This window comes from Tachypleus tridentatus, chromosome 3 (assembly GCF_004210375.1).
Source record: "Tachypleus tridentatus isolate NWPU-2018 chromosome 3, ASM421037v1, whole genome shotgun sequence".
Taxonomy (NCBI): Eukaryota; Metazoa; Arthropoda; class Merostomata; order Xiphosura; family Limulidae; genus Tachypleus; species Tachypleus tridentatus.
Genome location: NC_134827.1, coordinates 83,518,673 through 83,530,825, shown reverse-complemented (window position 1 = coordinate 83,530,825; position 12,153 = coordinate 83,518,673). Strand labels below are relative to the sequence as shown.

At 29.5% G+C, this 12,153-nt stretch overlaps 1 protein-coding gene across 19 annotated transcripts in view; it reads right to left on the bottom strand.

Annotated features, from left to right (window-relative positions):
• Positions 1–658: 658 nt before the first annotated feature.
• Positions 659–12,153, bottom strand: part of LOC143247365 (forkhead box protein P1-like) — a 277,478-nt gene continuing 265,983 nt past the window's right edge. For 16 of the 19 annotated variants that reach the window (XM_076495328.1, XM_076495327.1, XM_076495332.1 and 13 more), the window contains 2 exons: positions 11,501–11,691; positions 6,764–8,761 (listed from right to left, as the gene is read on the bottom strand). In XM_076495328.1, coding sequence (XP_076351443.1) covers positions 8,536–8,761; positions 11,501–11,691 — 417 coding nt within the window. In that variant the 3' untranslated portion in view covers positions 6,764–8,535. Of the gene's footprint in view, positions 8,762–11,500; positions 11,692–12,153 lie in introns of all 19 variants that reach the window. The other 3 variants (XM_076495319.1, XM_076495322.1, XR_013026528.1) reach the window with 2 other exon arrangements.

The window sequence follows — 12,153 nt, the reverse complement described above, 5'->3', positions numbered from 1 at the left end:
AAGCTGTGTACAAGGTCACCATTAAAAAATATAGCTTTTTTACAACGAAAAATAAAATAATAATACCACAAAATACATATAAATGTATCAGATTTATGAACACACCACAAAATAAGGATAAAGGTCTGGGAGGATCTGGTCAACATATGGAAAGTCCTATTTATTTAGTTTCTGTCTTAATGTCAAAAGGTAAAGTTTATATGTTTGTTTTAGCACAAAAATACACAATTGATTATGTTTAATATGGGGAATAAACCCTTTATTTTAGTGGTACAAATCATCAAGCTTACTAAGGAACTGTTTAATATGTGTTAGAAAGGAATTATCCTGTGAAGTTTAATTAAAATCTTCCATTTCAAACCGTAGTTATCATGCAAAAAGTAGATGTTAAATACATTCAACATGTGATTTTACTTTATTCAAATGTTTAAGTGGCTACAAGTAACAATGCTAATTAACTGAACTTTGATAGAAAAAACTGGTGGTAAAAGAAATTATGCTATTATGGATATAACTTACTTTTTTCTAAATATAGTCTGCCAGCATTTATTTCGATTTTTCAGTCATCCACTTCACCGTTGTAATTATTTTTCATAATCACACAGGATTTCAACATTTTACTGTAATGTTATAAACAAATTAAATCCAGAACAACAGATTAAACTACAGTATTTGTTTTTATTGGTCCTTTATCGCAGATCTACATTACCTACACTTCTGGTGTACATACTACTCTCTGAATGACAAGTTCTCAATCTAACATTATTGCTGCAATACATTGTGGCTCAGCCTTATATATACTACAAACACATGTTCAAGTATGAAATTGAAATGGTCCATTGGTTTTATAGCAGGTTTTTCTAAGCTCTAAATATGTAAAAAAATAGGCTACAAGAGGAACATTTCTAGGACTAGAATAGCACTCTTTAGAAGAGAACTTCTTTTTTTCGTTACTGTTACTATAAAACACTGGACGCACAATACATTATGAGTTCACTATCTATCACCAAGGTTTACAATAACAAGTCACAAATTTAAAACATCTGGGTAAACATAAAAGTAACTAGAGTCAGAATGTTTTCTGACGTATGTGCTTGTGACATTAACTTTTAAAAAAACTAGCCACACCATCTGTAACATACTTCATCTGAACTAGACTGGCTGTAATGTTCATTTATATTAAAAGTGAAAAGATAATTGAATGAAATTTTCTGTATACATACTGAAATTTAAGTCTTTCTTTAGATTTCTACATATAAACATTTATTATTTGTACAACTGTTAAGATCACAAAAAACATTACATGCATTTTAATTACACAAGTGTTAAATAATATGCAACCTTGATAATACTTGAAAAATCACATTAATGCATTCAGTAGTGTGATACAATTTAATACAAAACAAGAATACAGTTGTAGAGATAATACTTTAAAACTACTGCAAGTTAACCATTATGCACACCCAAGTACCAAGTTGGGTTTATTCAAAATAAAGCCTGCTGTCATTGGTTGGTTATATCTTAATTGAAGCTGGAGTCAGTAGCTTGTTTAATTTTTGTCACATTTTATAGCTGTATAACACACTTCACTTGAAAAATGGTTACTAAGATATGTTCCTAACTGCAAATATAAATTTACTTAATCCCTAGATGTGGTCAGGATGAATGAAGCAGTTTTGTTTCAAGTAAGTAAAGTTTCCTTGCCTCTCTTACAGTGCACTATCTTATGATATATATTTATATTGGTTAATATCTTAATCACGAAGGGCTCATTCATCAACTTATACATGAATTACAACTTGAATTAACCATAAAGGTTCCAAACTTATCTGAAAAAGTTTAATATTTAAGTAACCTTATTTCTTAGTTATCTCTAAATAACACACACAATGAATTTCTGTGCTTTGACATAGTTTAATGCATTTGTGACCATTACTGTCATACTTCATAGAAAAATTTCTCAATACCAATTTATTATGATATAAATGTAGAAAGTGAAAGGTTAAAATACCTCTTGTGTTTCTCTGAAAGGTCAAAATACATTTTATTAAATTAAAGCTTTCAAAGTTGTTATTCTTTGTAGATACTCAGTATGTTCTTGAAGACTTAAGACAAATAACATATTAAGTCTGATATAATCAAAGAACTACTTTGTGTGCATTGAGATGATGTTTTAATGCCATGAGGGTAAGCTGAATAATAACTAATTTATTACATCAAGAGTTAAATGATATTTGATATATTTGCTGCTTCCTTAATATATATACCTGCAGCACCAATTTATTTTATTTGAAAACAAAACAGAATTGAAAGCTGCAAAGATCAAGATATGAACGAAGACATCTTCAAGCATTATTTTAATACTGAAAGCGTATTAAGTAAAGTTGTTCTAAAGTAAAAAGAAACAAGCATGACAAAGTGTGAGTTAGATGTTTTGGTGTGTTTTATGTAAATGAGTTTGAGAACACTGATAGTTGGTACAAGTCACATCCATGGAATTAGTCTTTCCTATCAAAACAGGTAAAATAACCTTAGGTAATAAAGAAACAATATCCTATCATACACATGGCTGCATATCTTGAATTATTTCAATGGAATGAAACAGATAATTTTATTGTTTAAGAGTATTTGTTATCAAATACAGTTTAGTGTTATTACTAAAGGGGATAACTTGGTTGTGAAGCACTCTAAGTGCTTTACATTTGTGTCTGTAAGAGAAGTACATTTCATATATTTGAAAAAATAACTTTTGTTTGTACTTGATCATACAGATCACTGTGTGTAATATTAATAAATAAATGCTACTGATATATGGAATAAAATATCCTGTAAACATCTGACAAAAACTTTACAATTGGTGTCTTTGGCACTTTCAAAACACTACTTTGAACTTTCATGTGTGGGAGAAGACTGAAACAAAAATAATTTTGGAATTTTTTGTGTATTAATATGACAAAACAAAAGTCAATGAGAGCATAAACTAAAAATTTATGGGGTGACAAAATCATAAAGAATCATGCAGTTTACAATAGTAGAACTTACAGTTTCAGAGATTCCAGAGAGTGAATAGCAGTTTTATCATGGACAGAAAAAAATTGTATCATAGAGGTAAAAAACATCAAAGACTTTCTTGACATACCTACCAGTGAATGTGTGTGACATGATTACTAGTACTGTCTTGTGTGTTTCTGCAGCAAATTAGATTAAATAATTGGTTCTTTCACAAGAAAGTATTTGTCATGTATGTATAAATTCATCTTAGTATTAATAAGAAAATTCTCTTGTGGGTTAAGAACAGATTTTTTCCCACACTTTTTTCTCTCATAATACATTTTTGGAAAAGATAAAACAATTAAAAAAAAAAAATTAGTAGAATGTTTAGATTACAGTTGCAAAGATTGTAAGATCTTGGTTTGAAATTAATTTGTTTGTTAATACCTACAATTATGACAAACAGAAAAATGATATAAAAGTTGTTTACAGATACCTACCATGTTTAAAAAGTACAAAAGTAGCAAGCATATTACAAAAAATATTGTGTCTATGTCAACTGTATTAAACAAATTATTTTGAAACCAATACTTAATTACTTAAAATACAAATGAAGTTAATATCTGTTAAGCCAATAAGATTAGTACAACTATCATAAAAAGTGTTTTTCCTTTATCTAGTAAACTTTATGTTGAAACCACACTTTGTTATTGCAACAAAAATGCAGAGAAATTTATCAGATGAAACAAATATTTCTTTTTAACTTATTATGTAATGTGGAATTTTAAGATGTTTTATTAATGTGTTAATGGTTAAATGGTATTAAAAATGAATATAATTTTTAAGATCAAAAGTTACTACAGTTATCTTGTTTTGAACAGATTCCTTCCAAGGTTTTTTGTTAAAGCACTTCCTTAAGGTTTTCTTAAAATTTAAAACAATCAAAAACTGAATACCAAACTCTTCTAAACATTCATCCATTTTTAATATCACTTATTCAAATTTAGCATTAAATAGCAAAATGTTTGTATTATGCAATCCCATAAAGATAATGAAGAAAATTAGTATTTTTGCTCTAATCATCTGCTTTGAATCATTAGGAACACATTAAATATTGGGGGTTAGCTTATAGCCATAGTTACAGCTTGCTCAGGATCATGTTTCTAATAATCCTGTTTAACTCCTTTGCTTCATGATTGATTTCATATATGTATGCATGCAAAATTCATGAGAATGTTTAAAATGGACAAAGTTTTAGTGTTTTCAGAGCACTTCAAAGATTAGAGTCTCTTTTCAGATGTGTCTATAATACAATATGTAAAATTATCATGTGGCCAAGTAAATTAACCTCCCTATCTCAGGGTAAAGACTTGAAGGAGTTAAGGTTATAATTCATGTAATGGATGTTAAAACAAACCTGTTCACGTACATACAACTAATACCCTGCAGTGATGAAACACTGAAAACTTAATTTTGTATAAGGACAGGAATATCAAGAAACTTGAAGTCAACTGTATATATGCTCACAAACAATTCAAATTGCATAAGTTAATATGAACTAAATTTATCCACGTTCTCTGTGCAGTTTAACAAATAGTTTAATTCAGCTATGCAGTTTTTTCACTTTTGTTATTAATTATTATCATCATGTTTCAAAATTGGAGATAAAATAATTATCAACCACTTCTTTTGTGGGTAAAGCCAAGAATCTTAATAGAAAAAAGAAAAAGTAGCAACTAATTTTCATTTACCATTTTTCTTCCTTAATTAAGTAAATGTTTTTTATGAAGTGTCAAAGTACTTCTAATTAGTTTTTAAACTGATTCTTTTGTTTATCTTGCAAATTTTCTACTGAAAAAATTACTTATGTCCTTTGGCATCAGTCAACATTCTCTTTCACAGCAAAGTACACTTAAAAAATTTGTTTCCATGTAACTAATAAATGAGGAAATTCCATCTTGACATAAAACATCATTTTGAACATTTTGGATATATTTTAAAACCAATAATAAACTGTAATTAGGAGTCATATTTTAGGTTACAAGTGGATCAAACCTTATTCATGGATGTATAGATATATAGCCTTTATTTTTTATCCTATGTAATAGTAACTTAATTATACAATGATGAATGATAACAGATTCCCTGTAAATATATCTAGAAAATTCCTTATTTTTTTGTTTTGAATCTTGCATATAAAATATACTCTTTACAACCCTATGTAAACTTCTTTAAGTTTATGACCCTCAACATACAGTGTAACCTTAATGTTTACAAATAACAGTAGTACCATATAATTATCTTTGGTGAAACTGACTAAAAGTAAACAGATGCTTTGCTTATTGACACACCCTATTGATAAATACCATTACATTACACTGATTAACAGTAACCTAACTTTTCCCTCAAACTGCAGTTAGAACTATTCTAAAGTATAAGGAGAAACTATATTTCAGATAATATGTATTTTAATTTTTAAGAATAATTCAGTATTCTCCTGGAGTATTTTCAATTTTAGAAATGTAAGATATGTGATACATTGAATTGTCAGAACTATTCACTTCAAAAGTCATAAAAAATGTAAACATTTTTTTTGCATAATATCTTTCGTTGTAGTAACTATATTCTGATTTTTTTACAAAATTTACACTATAATATTCCAATTGTAGGATTTTTTTTTTAGAAAATCAAACTAAATGGGTCTGTTGTTCCACTCTGCACACCAGAATAATACAAACCCTACAGTTACTTCCTCTACCAGCATGCAGTTTGTATTTTCCAGCTCTTTGCTTGGAAACAAAAAAGGAACAAAAATTGCTTCTGACAGAATAATCATGTGTGAACTTTTATCATTCACTCAGTATACATCAGGTTAAGACTTAACTTACAATAGTACAAAACTAGTAAATACATCCTAAATCTATTTATGCTTTGTTTGTGCCACATAGAAAAAAAATAACAATGAAACTCAACTAACACAGTATTTTTTAAAATACAGTTCACTAAACTCACTGGTGCCCAGTTTATGTGGGCATACAAACAAATTCACAAGTTCAGACACTGAACTGAATGATTACAATAGAATTCAAACTATTATGGAAAGATAGTTTTATGCTGCGTAATATTAATAAAATCTTCAGCTGCAGCTACTGGATTTTTCTTGTTCAACTCTTAATTTCAGGAGTGTTGCTTGGTATACTTCAAGATGTAAATGAGTTCTCTTTTTAGAAGAAAATTCTACACGTTGGTAATTTTCATACATTTTAGAAAGAGTGTGAACAGGACAACACTTCTATTATAGAGACAGGCACATACAAGTAACATTAATATAACTATGACTTTACACATACTAGGAATGAAAACTTCACTTGTTTCTTCTATTACACATCTAGATACTGAACTAAGCTGTTGCTTCTGCATAAAGTTATTTTCTTCCTAGTCTTGACATGAGAATTTGTGAAAGTTTCACTGGATTACCAAAATCTCAACATGCAACATATGACCAGTCTTCATCCTCTCAGTGCAAACAGACTTTATTTTTGGTTTTATATGTTCCATCACATACTTTTATTTGGAACAAGTTTTCCTTTGTATGATGTGCTTCAATGAATTAGTGTAACACATTATGTATATATTTGTGTTGCCACAGGTTTCTACAGTGTTCCAACTACTTGGTGTATTTAACGTGACCATAAGACACAACAATAAGGTCCCACGTCATTTTGCAACTTGTAACATTGGTTTGGTTTGTCTTTCAAAATTTAAGATATCAGCTCAGATCTCTTCCACAAATTGTTTAAATGTTCCATAATTCTCTTAGTAGTAATTATGTAACAGTGAAATATGCCACCATATTTACGAGTAGAAAACAGTCTTCTATAGTTGTATTTGTCATCACTGAAATATACCAGCATGAATAAAGTTTTGTATAAGATGTAGATAATATACAATGCATTCACTTACATTTAGTCACCATAGAGCACACCCAAACTTAAGACTGTTTCACAAGAAGCACACTAAGAAGTTACTGCACTAACTGTGTCTCAATCATCATGCATGGGATAACTCAACACAGCTTGAATTTACCAGTCCCCCAAAACCAATGAATTTGTCACACTTATGAGAAACATTGTCTTTTAACTCTACAGTAAGTTCACACATTTCACTAATTGTTAGACATAAAGTACTCCAGGGCACAGTAATAGCAACAGCATCTTCTACAGCCTATACAGGAGCTAAACATTGTTCACACAAAACTGGATGTGTTGTGAAGTTCAAGACATATTGGCAGGATTAGGATCTTTTACAAACCATACACCCACTATAATGTGCTCAGTGACACCAGACCACTAGCAGGAACATGATCCCTTATAATATTGATTTATGTTAATTTTTCCAGTTTTCTGGAGTAGGTCCTGGCAGGATCATAATATTAATTGTACAGGTGCTGTAGCTTTCTTTGCTAACATCAAAATGTCTCAGAACCAATATCCACAAAGCCAGCACAGACTTCTGTGGCAGTAAGTTGGATGTTTTTGTAAACTTGGTATTAACTGGTTTATATTTAAAAGAAATTCACAAAACGAATATCTGTGATATTACAAAACTAATAAAATGGAAGAGATCCTGGTGTCTGAAGTGTACCAAGTTGCTACAAAATATTACCTGCTAAAATTAGATATGTATGTTAGACCTAGAGTTCTTATTGAAACCAGTTTTTGTGAAAATATTGCATTTCAAAAAATATTTAAATGTTCTACCAAAAAGAACAACAACTATATTATTTTAAAACTTTAATTTGTTTAAACTTTTTAGTTGTCTTTAAGCACTAATATTAGCTTAGCTATAACTATTGTAATAACAGTACTATTGAAAAAAGTCCAACTGTAATAAATATGTGATAGATGTTATTGTTGAGTTATAGTATCAGGAACAATACAAGACTTATTCACTATTATATGAACTAGACAAGTTTCAATATGGAAATAATCATGCTTGCTTTATTGATATTAATGTAGTATAATGATATTTTTAGGCAAGTGCTACTACTGTAATCTAGGAGTATTAATATTTGTGTTATCCTTATTGTTATGGTGTAATTGTACATATAGATATGCGCTATTTATGTAACATGACAGTAATTAGATGTGTGTTACCAGTATTACTGCAGTACAGTGGTTTACATAGATAAGTGCTACTAGAGTAATGTACAAGTAATTAGACTTGTATTATTGATGTTAAGATAGTATAATAGTATTAATCTGTGTTACTTGTAGTCTGCAAGATATGTAGTCTATGTTACTTGTATATTAATGTGTTATGATTTTAACTTGAACTGGATTCTTCATGATATAGTTATGCCACACTTACTGTACCATGGTTATGTGCAGCTGCAGTTGCTAGATAAACAATACTATGGTTAGGGCAGACAAAAACTGTGTGGAAGAAATGCCCATTAAATTATCCTATGAAGTAGCTGTGTTCATTGCTTGAATATTAGTTGTTTTATTATGGTTTAAGGTGAGTGTGTTAAAGTGCAAATGCTTAGAGACAAGAGCTGGGAGATTTATCTAAAGTGTGATTGGAAGGGAATGATAGGTCTTCTGCTTCATCCATTTCAACAGGTATTTCTTCTTCTCTGTGGCCACCATTTCTGGAGATGTGAGGGAAAGCTACCCTCTGGTGGTTACTGTCTGAACTTTCTTCTGTGTCTGGTGGTTCTTCCACTATCGGTTCATCTTTTACCTGGATTCCATTTGTTGAATGACTGCTTAAAAGAAAATGTTAAAGAGGAATGTAGCAACTAACAAAAATTAATACTTTATAGTGCATCTACAAAATATATGTAATGAAATATATAGATATAAAATTGTATGTTTTTTATAATAAGCAAGGTACAAATGAATATGGTTAGCTATTTTCTTATACATTAATTCAATGTAAAAGTGTAAACAGGTGTGTTATATTTGATTTTTAAATACCTGTTCGATTTTCAGTACCTATAGAAATCCTGATTTTAATGGCAACTTTGAAAAGTAACCATATGTATTACTAGTAGACTAAAAGATGCAAATATTGTCTGGTTTTCATGTTCTTGATTATTGAATTTTTATTTTAAAGTAAATCATATAGAAATGCAAGATATTTTAGCATTATTTGTCAGTTTAAATACTTCAAATAATTAGAAAGTAATGTTTTTCAATTTGAAGGTATTGTACATTGTCAAATATTGTATGCAATAATACTATATATTTCATTTTATCTTGCACAGTAACAGTTTTAAACAATAGCATTAATATAATGTTTAGTTTTCCACCTATTTCTCAATCAGTTTGTGATTGTATCAGGTTATCAGCTGTAAATATGTGATATTTTAAAATCACAAATTTGTTGATGTCTCTTGAATACGTACAACTATAACCTTACTCCAGGAGTCTAACACAGAAATAAGGTAAAACAGGTATAAGATTAGTGTAAGTCTACAACCCTCCAATATCTAGTTTCCAAGAATGTTGCAATCACCTACAGAAGTTATCGAAATGTAGAAAAATTACCTAAATATTCCTTGATAAAGATGAACTCCACACTAGTTATGAAAAGATAAAATATAATGATACCTACTATCATCAGAGAAGAGTTTAAGTTAGTCTATATGGTCAAAACAGTACTTTCAATTTTTGATGTCCAGAACTTTCAGCTTGTTTTCAACTGTGGCATCAGCTAAAGGTGCATAATGTTTTGAAGAGAAAGGTTTTTACCAGAGTTAATTGTTCTCGCGTTTCTATACACAACAATCTGTCATGAGAAATTTTACAATATAGCATGCTACTAATCCAACAATTAGTTTAAATACAATGACTGTAATGCTGTTTTTGGTTTGTAGGTATATGCACAATATATCTCTATTTTGACAGTTTGACAATTACATGATTCATGGGTTTTCACACCCAAGAATAATTTTCAAACCACTACATCCCACTGGTAAAATCTTTGATTGGTCAACTGATTGAATGATTTGAGTCCACAAAGTACATGTTATAATTTAATGTTTATTATGAATAACGCATTAAATGACATATAATAAAACTGTCAGTTTTTTTAATAATTTCTTTGAATGATTTCATTTTACTCTTTGTTAAAGAATCTTATATTTAAAACTTTTTTATAACCTTTACTACAAACAGCCAGAGAGAAACTTTTTATGAATAAAATAAGAAATGCAACAATATGCATTTTATTATAATGAAAATGAGATACAAGTTGTATCGGCTAAGATTTCATTATGTCTTTATAAACAGGGGACTTGTATTTTCTATTCAGAGAGGCCTCAACAGGAAATGTAAAATAAATAATTTTTAAAAAGCTAAGTGAGTTAATGAGATCTCAAATCAGAAAGTGTTATCCTCTGCTCTTATAGCATCAACTTGTGATGGAAACTCAGAGGTATATTTACATATTTTGATGAAAGAAGAATGTGTTTAGCCTACTGTTACTGAAAGAATCTGCAATTATGTTCAGCAGAAACTGCTCAGCCAAATTGTATTAATGTATCTATTTCTGTCAGTGGGTTGGTTCTGTTGGATTATTTGCTGAATAATAATATATACTTTGGTCTACTTAATGAAAAGAAATGTATCTTATTTCTTCTATAAACTTACAAATAATTCCACTTACTCATTTGCTGATTTCTCTTATACCTCTAGTGCTTCATTGAAACACAAACTCAAAATTCACAAAAAAAATCAAATCAAATAACAGACAAACTTGTTATTTCAATAATCACTACAAACCTACACTCTTATAATTCTTGTTTTTTATGTTTTTCAAATTATTTCCCGAACTCTCAAGAAAGTTTCAGGAGTCACATGTTAATCACATTACATCACATCAAAACTTCCTATAGCAAACAATAAAAACACCTATATTAAAATTTTAGAAACATAGCATAGAACAATATTAATTAACAAATACCATACTGGAAAACTGTCTCATTGTCAAAGGAAACCAATTAGTATATACATCTGTTAAATTTTCCAATCCATTAATATTTTGTTATTGCATTTTAGAACAGTTACCAGATTTGGATAAATATGGGCAAATCATATACAGTTGATGATATTTGGAACTGTACAATAAAAAAAACAAATTCAAATTGACCATAGAATTAGTCTTACGTGTTTTATTTTGTTAAGTAGAGTCAGTTATTAATAAGCTATCATACAGATGGATCATGACATACTGGAGAAGAAAATGGTATGCGAGTTCCAAAATTGTACATAAAATGTATTAAAGATTAAGTATAGCTTTTAAAAAAATATGTCTTGTTGTTGGGATATGATTTTTGCTTTTAGGTCAAATTAATTTAGCAAAAGGTAGGTGGCAAATTTAATATTGTGTTCAAAAAGTTTTAATAAGTAATATCACTAATGTGATGCACTCTTCTAAAATATATGCATACAGAACTTTTGTAGTAACATTTGGAGTAGATACAAATTAACTATATTATTACCTTGTAAAACTGTCTCCATTTAGACCCTGAATCATCAAGTTGCTACTGAAGCCTTCACTGACCCTAGCCATCATTGAAGAAGAGGGAGAGAGAGTTGACTGAGGAGGGGTGGACATAATAGCAGATGTGACACTACTATTTCCTGATGTTGTGGTTTTCAGAAAAGCAAGATTACTTTCTGCAAGAGCAGCCTGTGGAAACAGTGATTAAATAATAAACTGCTAAATTACAAAGAACAAGCAAAACTACCCATCCCCACTTATATGAAAAGTTTAAAATAATCTATCGATACAAATTATTTCATGGACTTTAAAAAAGTCAAATGTGTTGCACTCTTGGTTTCAATCAGAGCCAAAGCTCTCAGCTACTTGTACTGACCACTGTGAAAAGTAATTGTTGAGTATTTCATTCATGCTAAGATTGATTAAACAATAGCATACAGTAAATCCACATTTGTATTCTTTAAGTTACATCACACTTTGAAATGTTAATGATAGTCTGATTAATTACTAATAATCTAATGTAGAATACCTTGCTTGTGAAATACAATTTGACATCAACATTATTCATTACTGCTCTACCATTACTTCAAAAGTGAATGTTGAGCTTTGCCCATGTACACAGCTTTTCAACATTGGTAGCAGCCATCACGA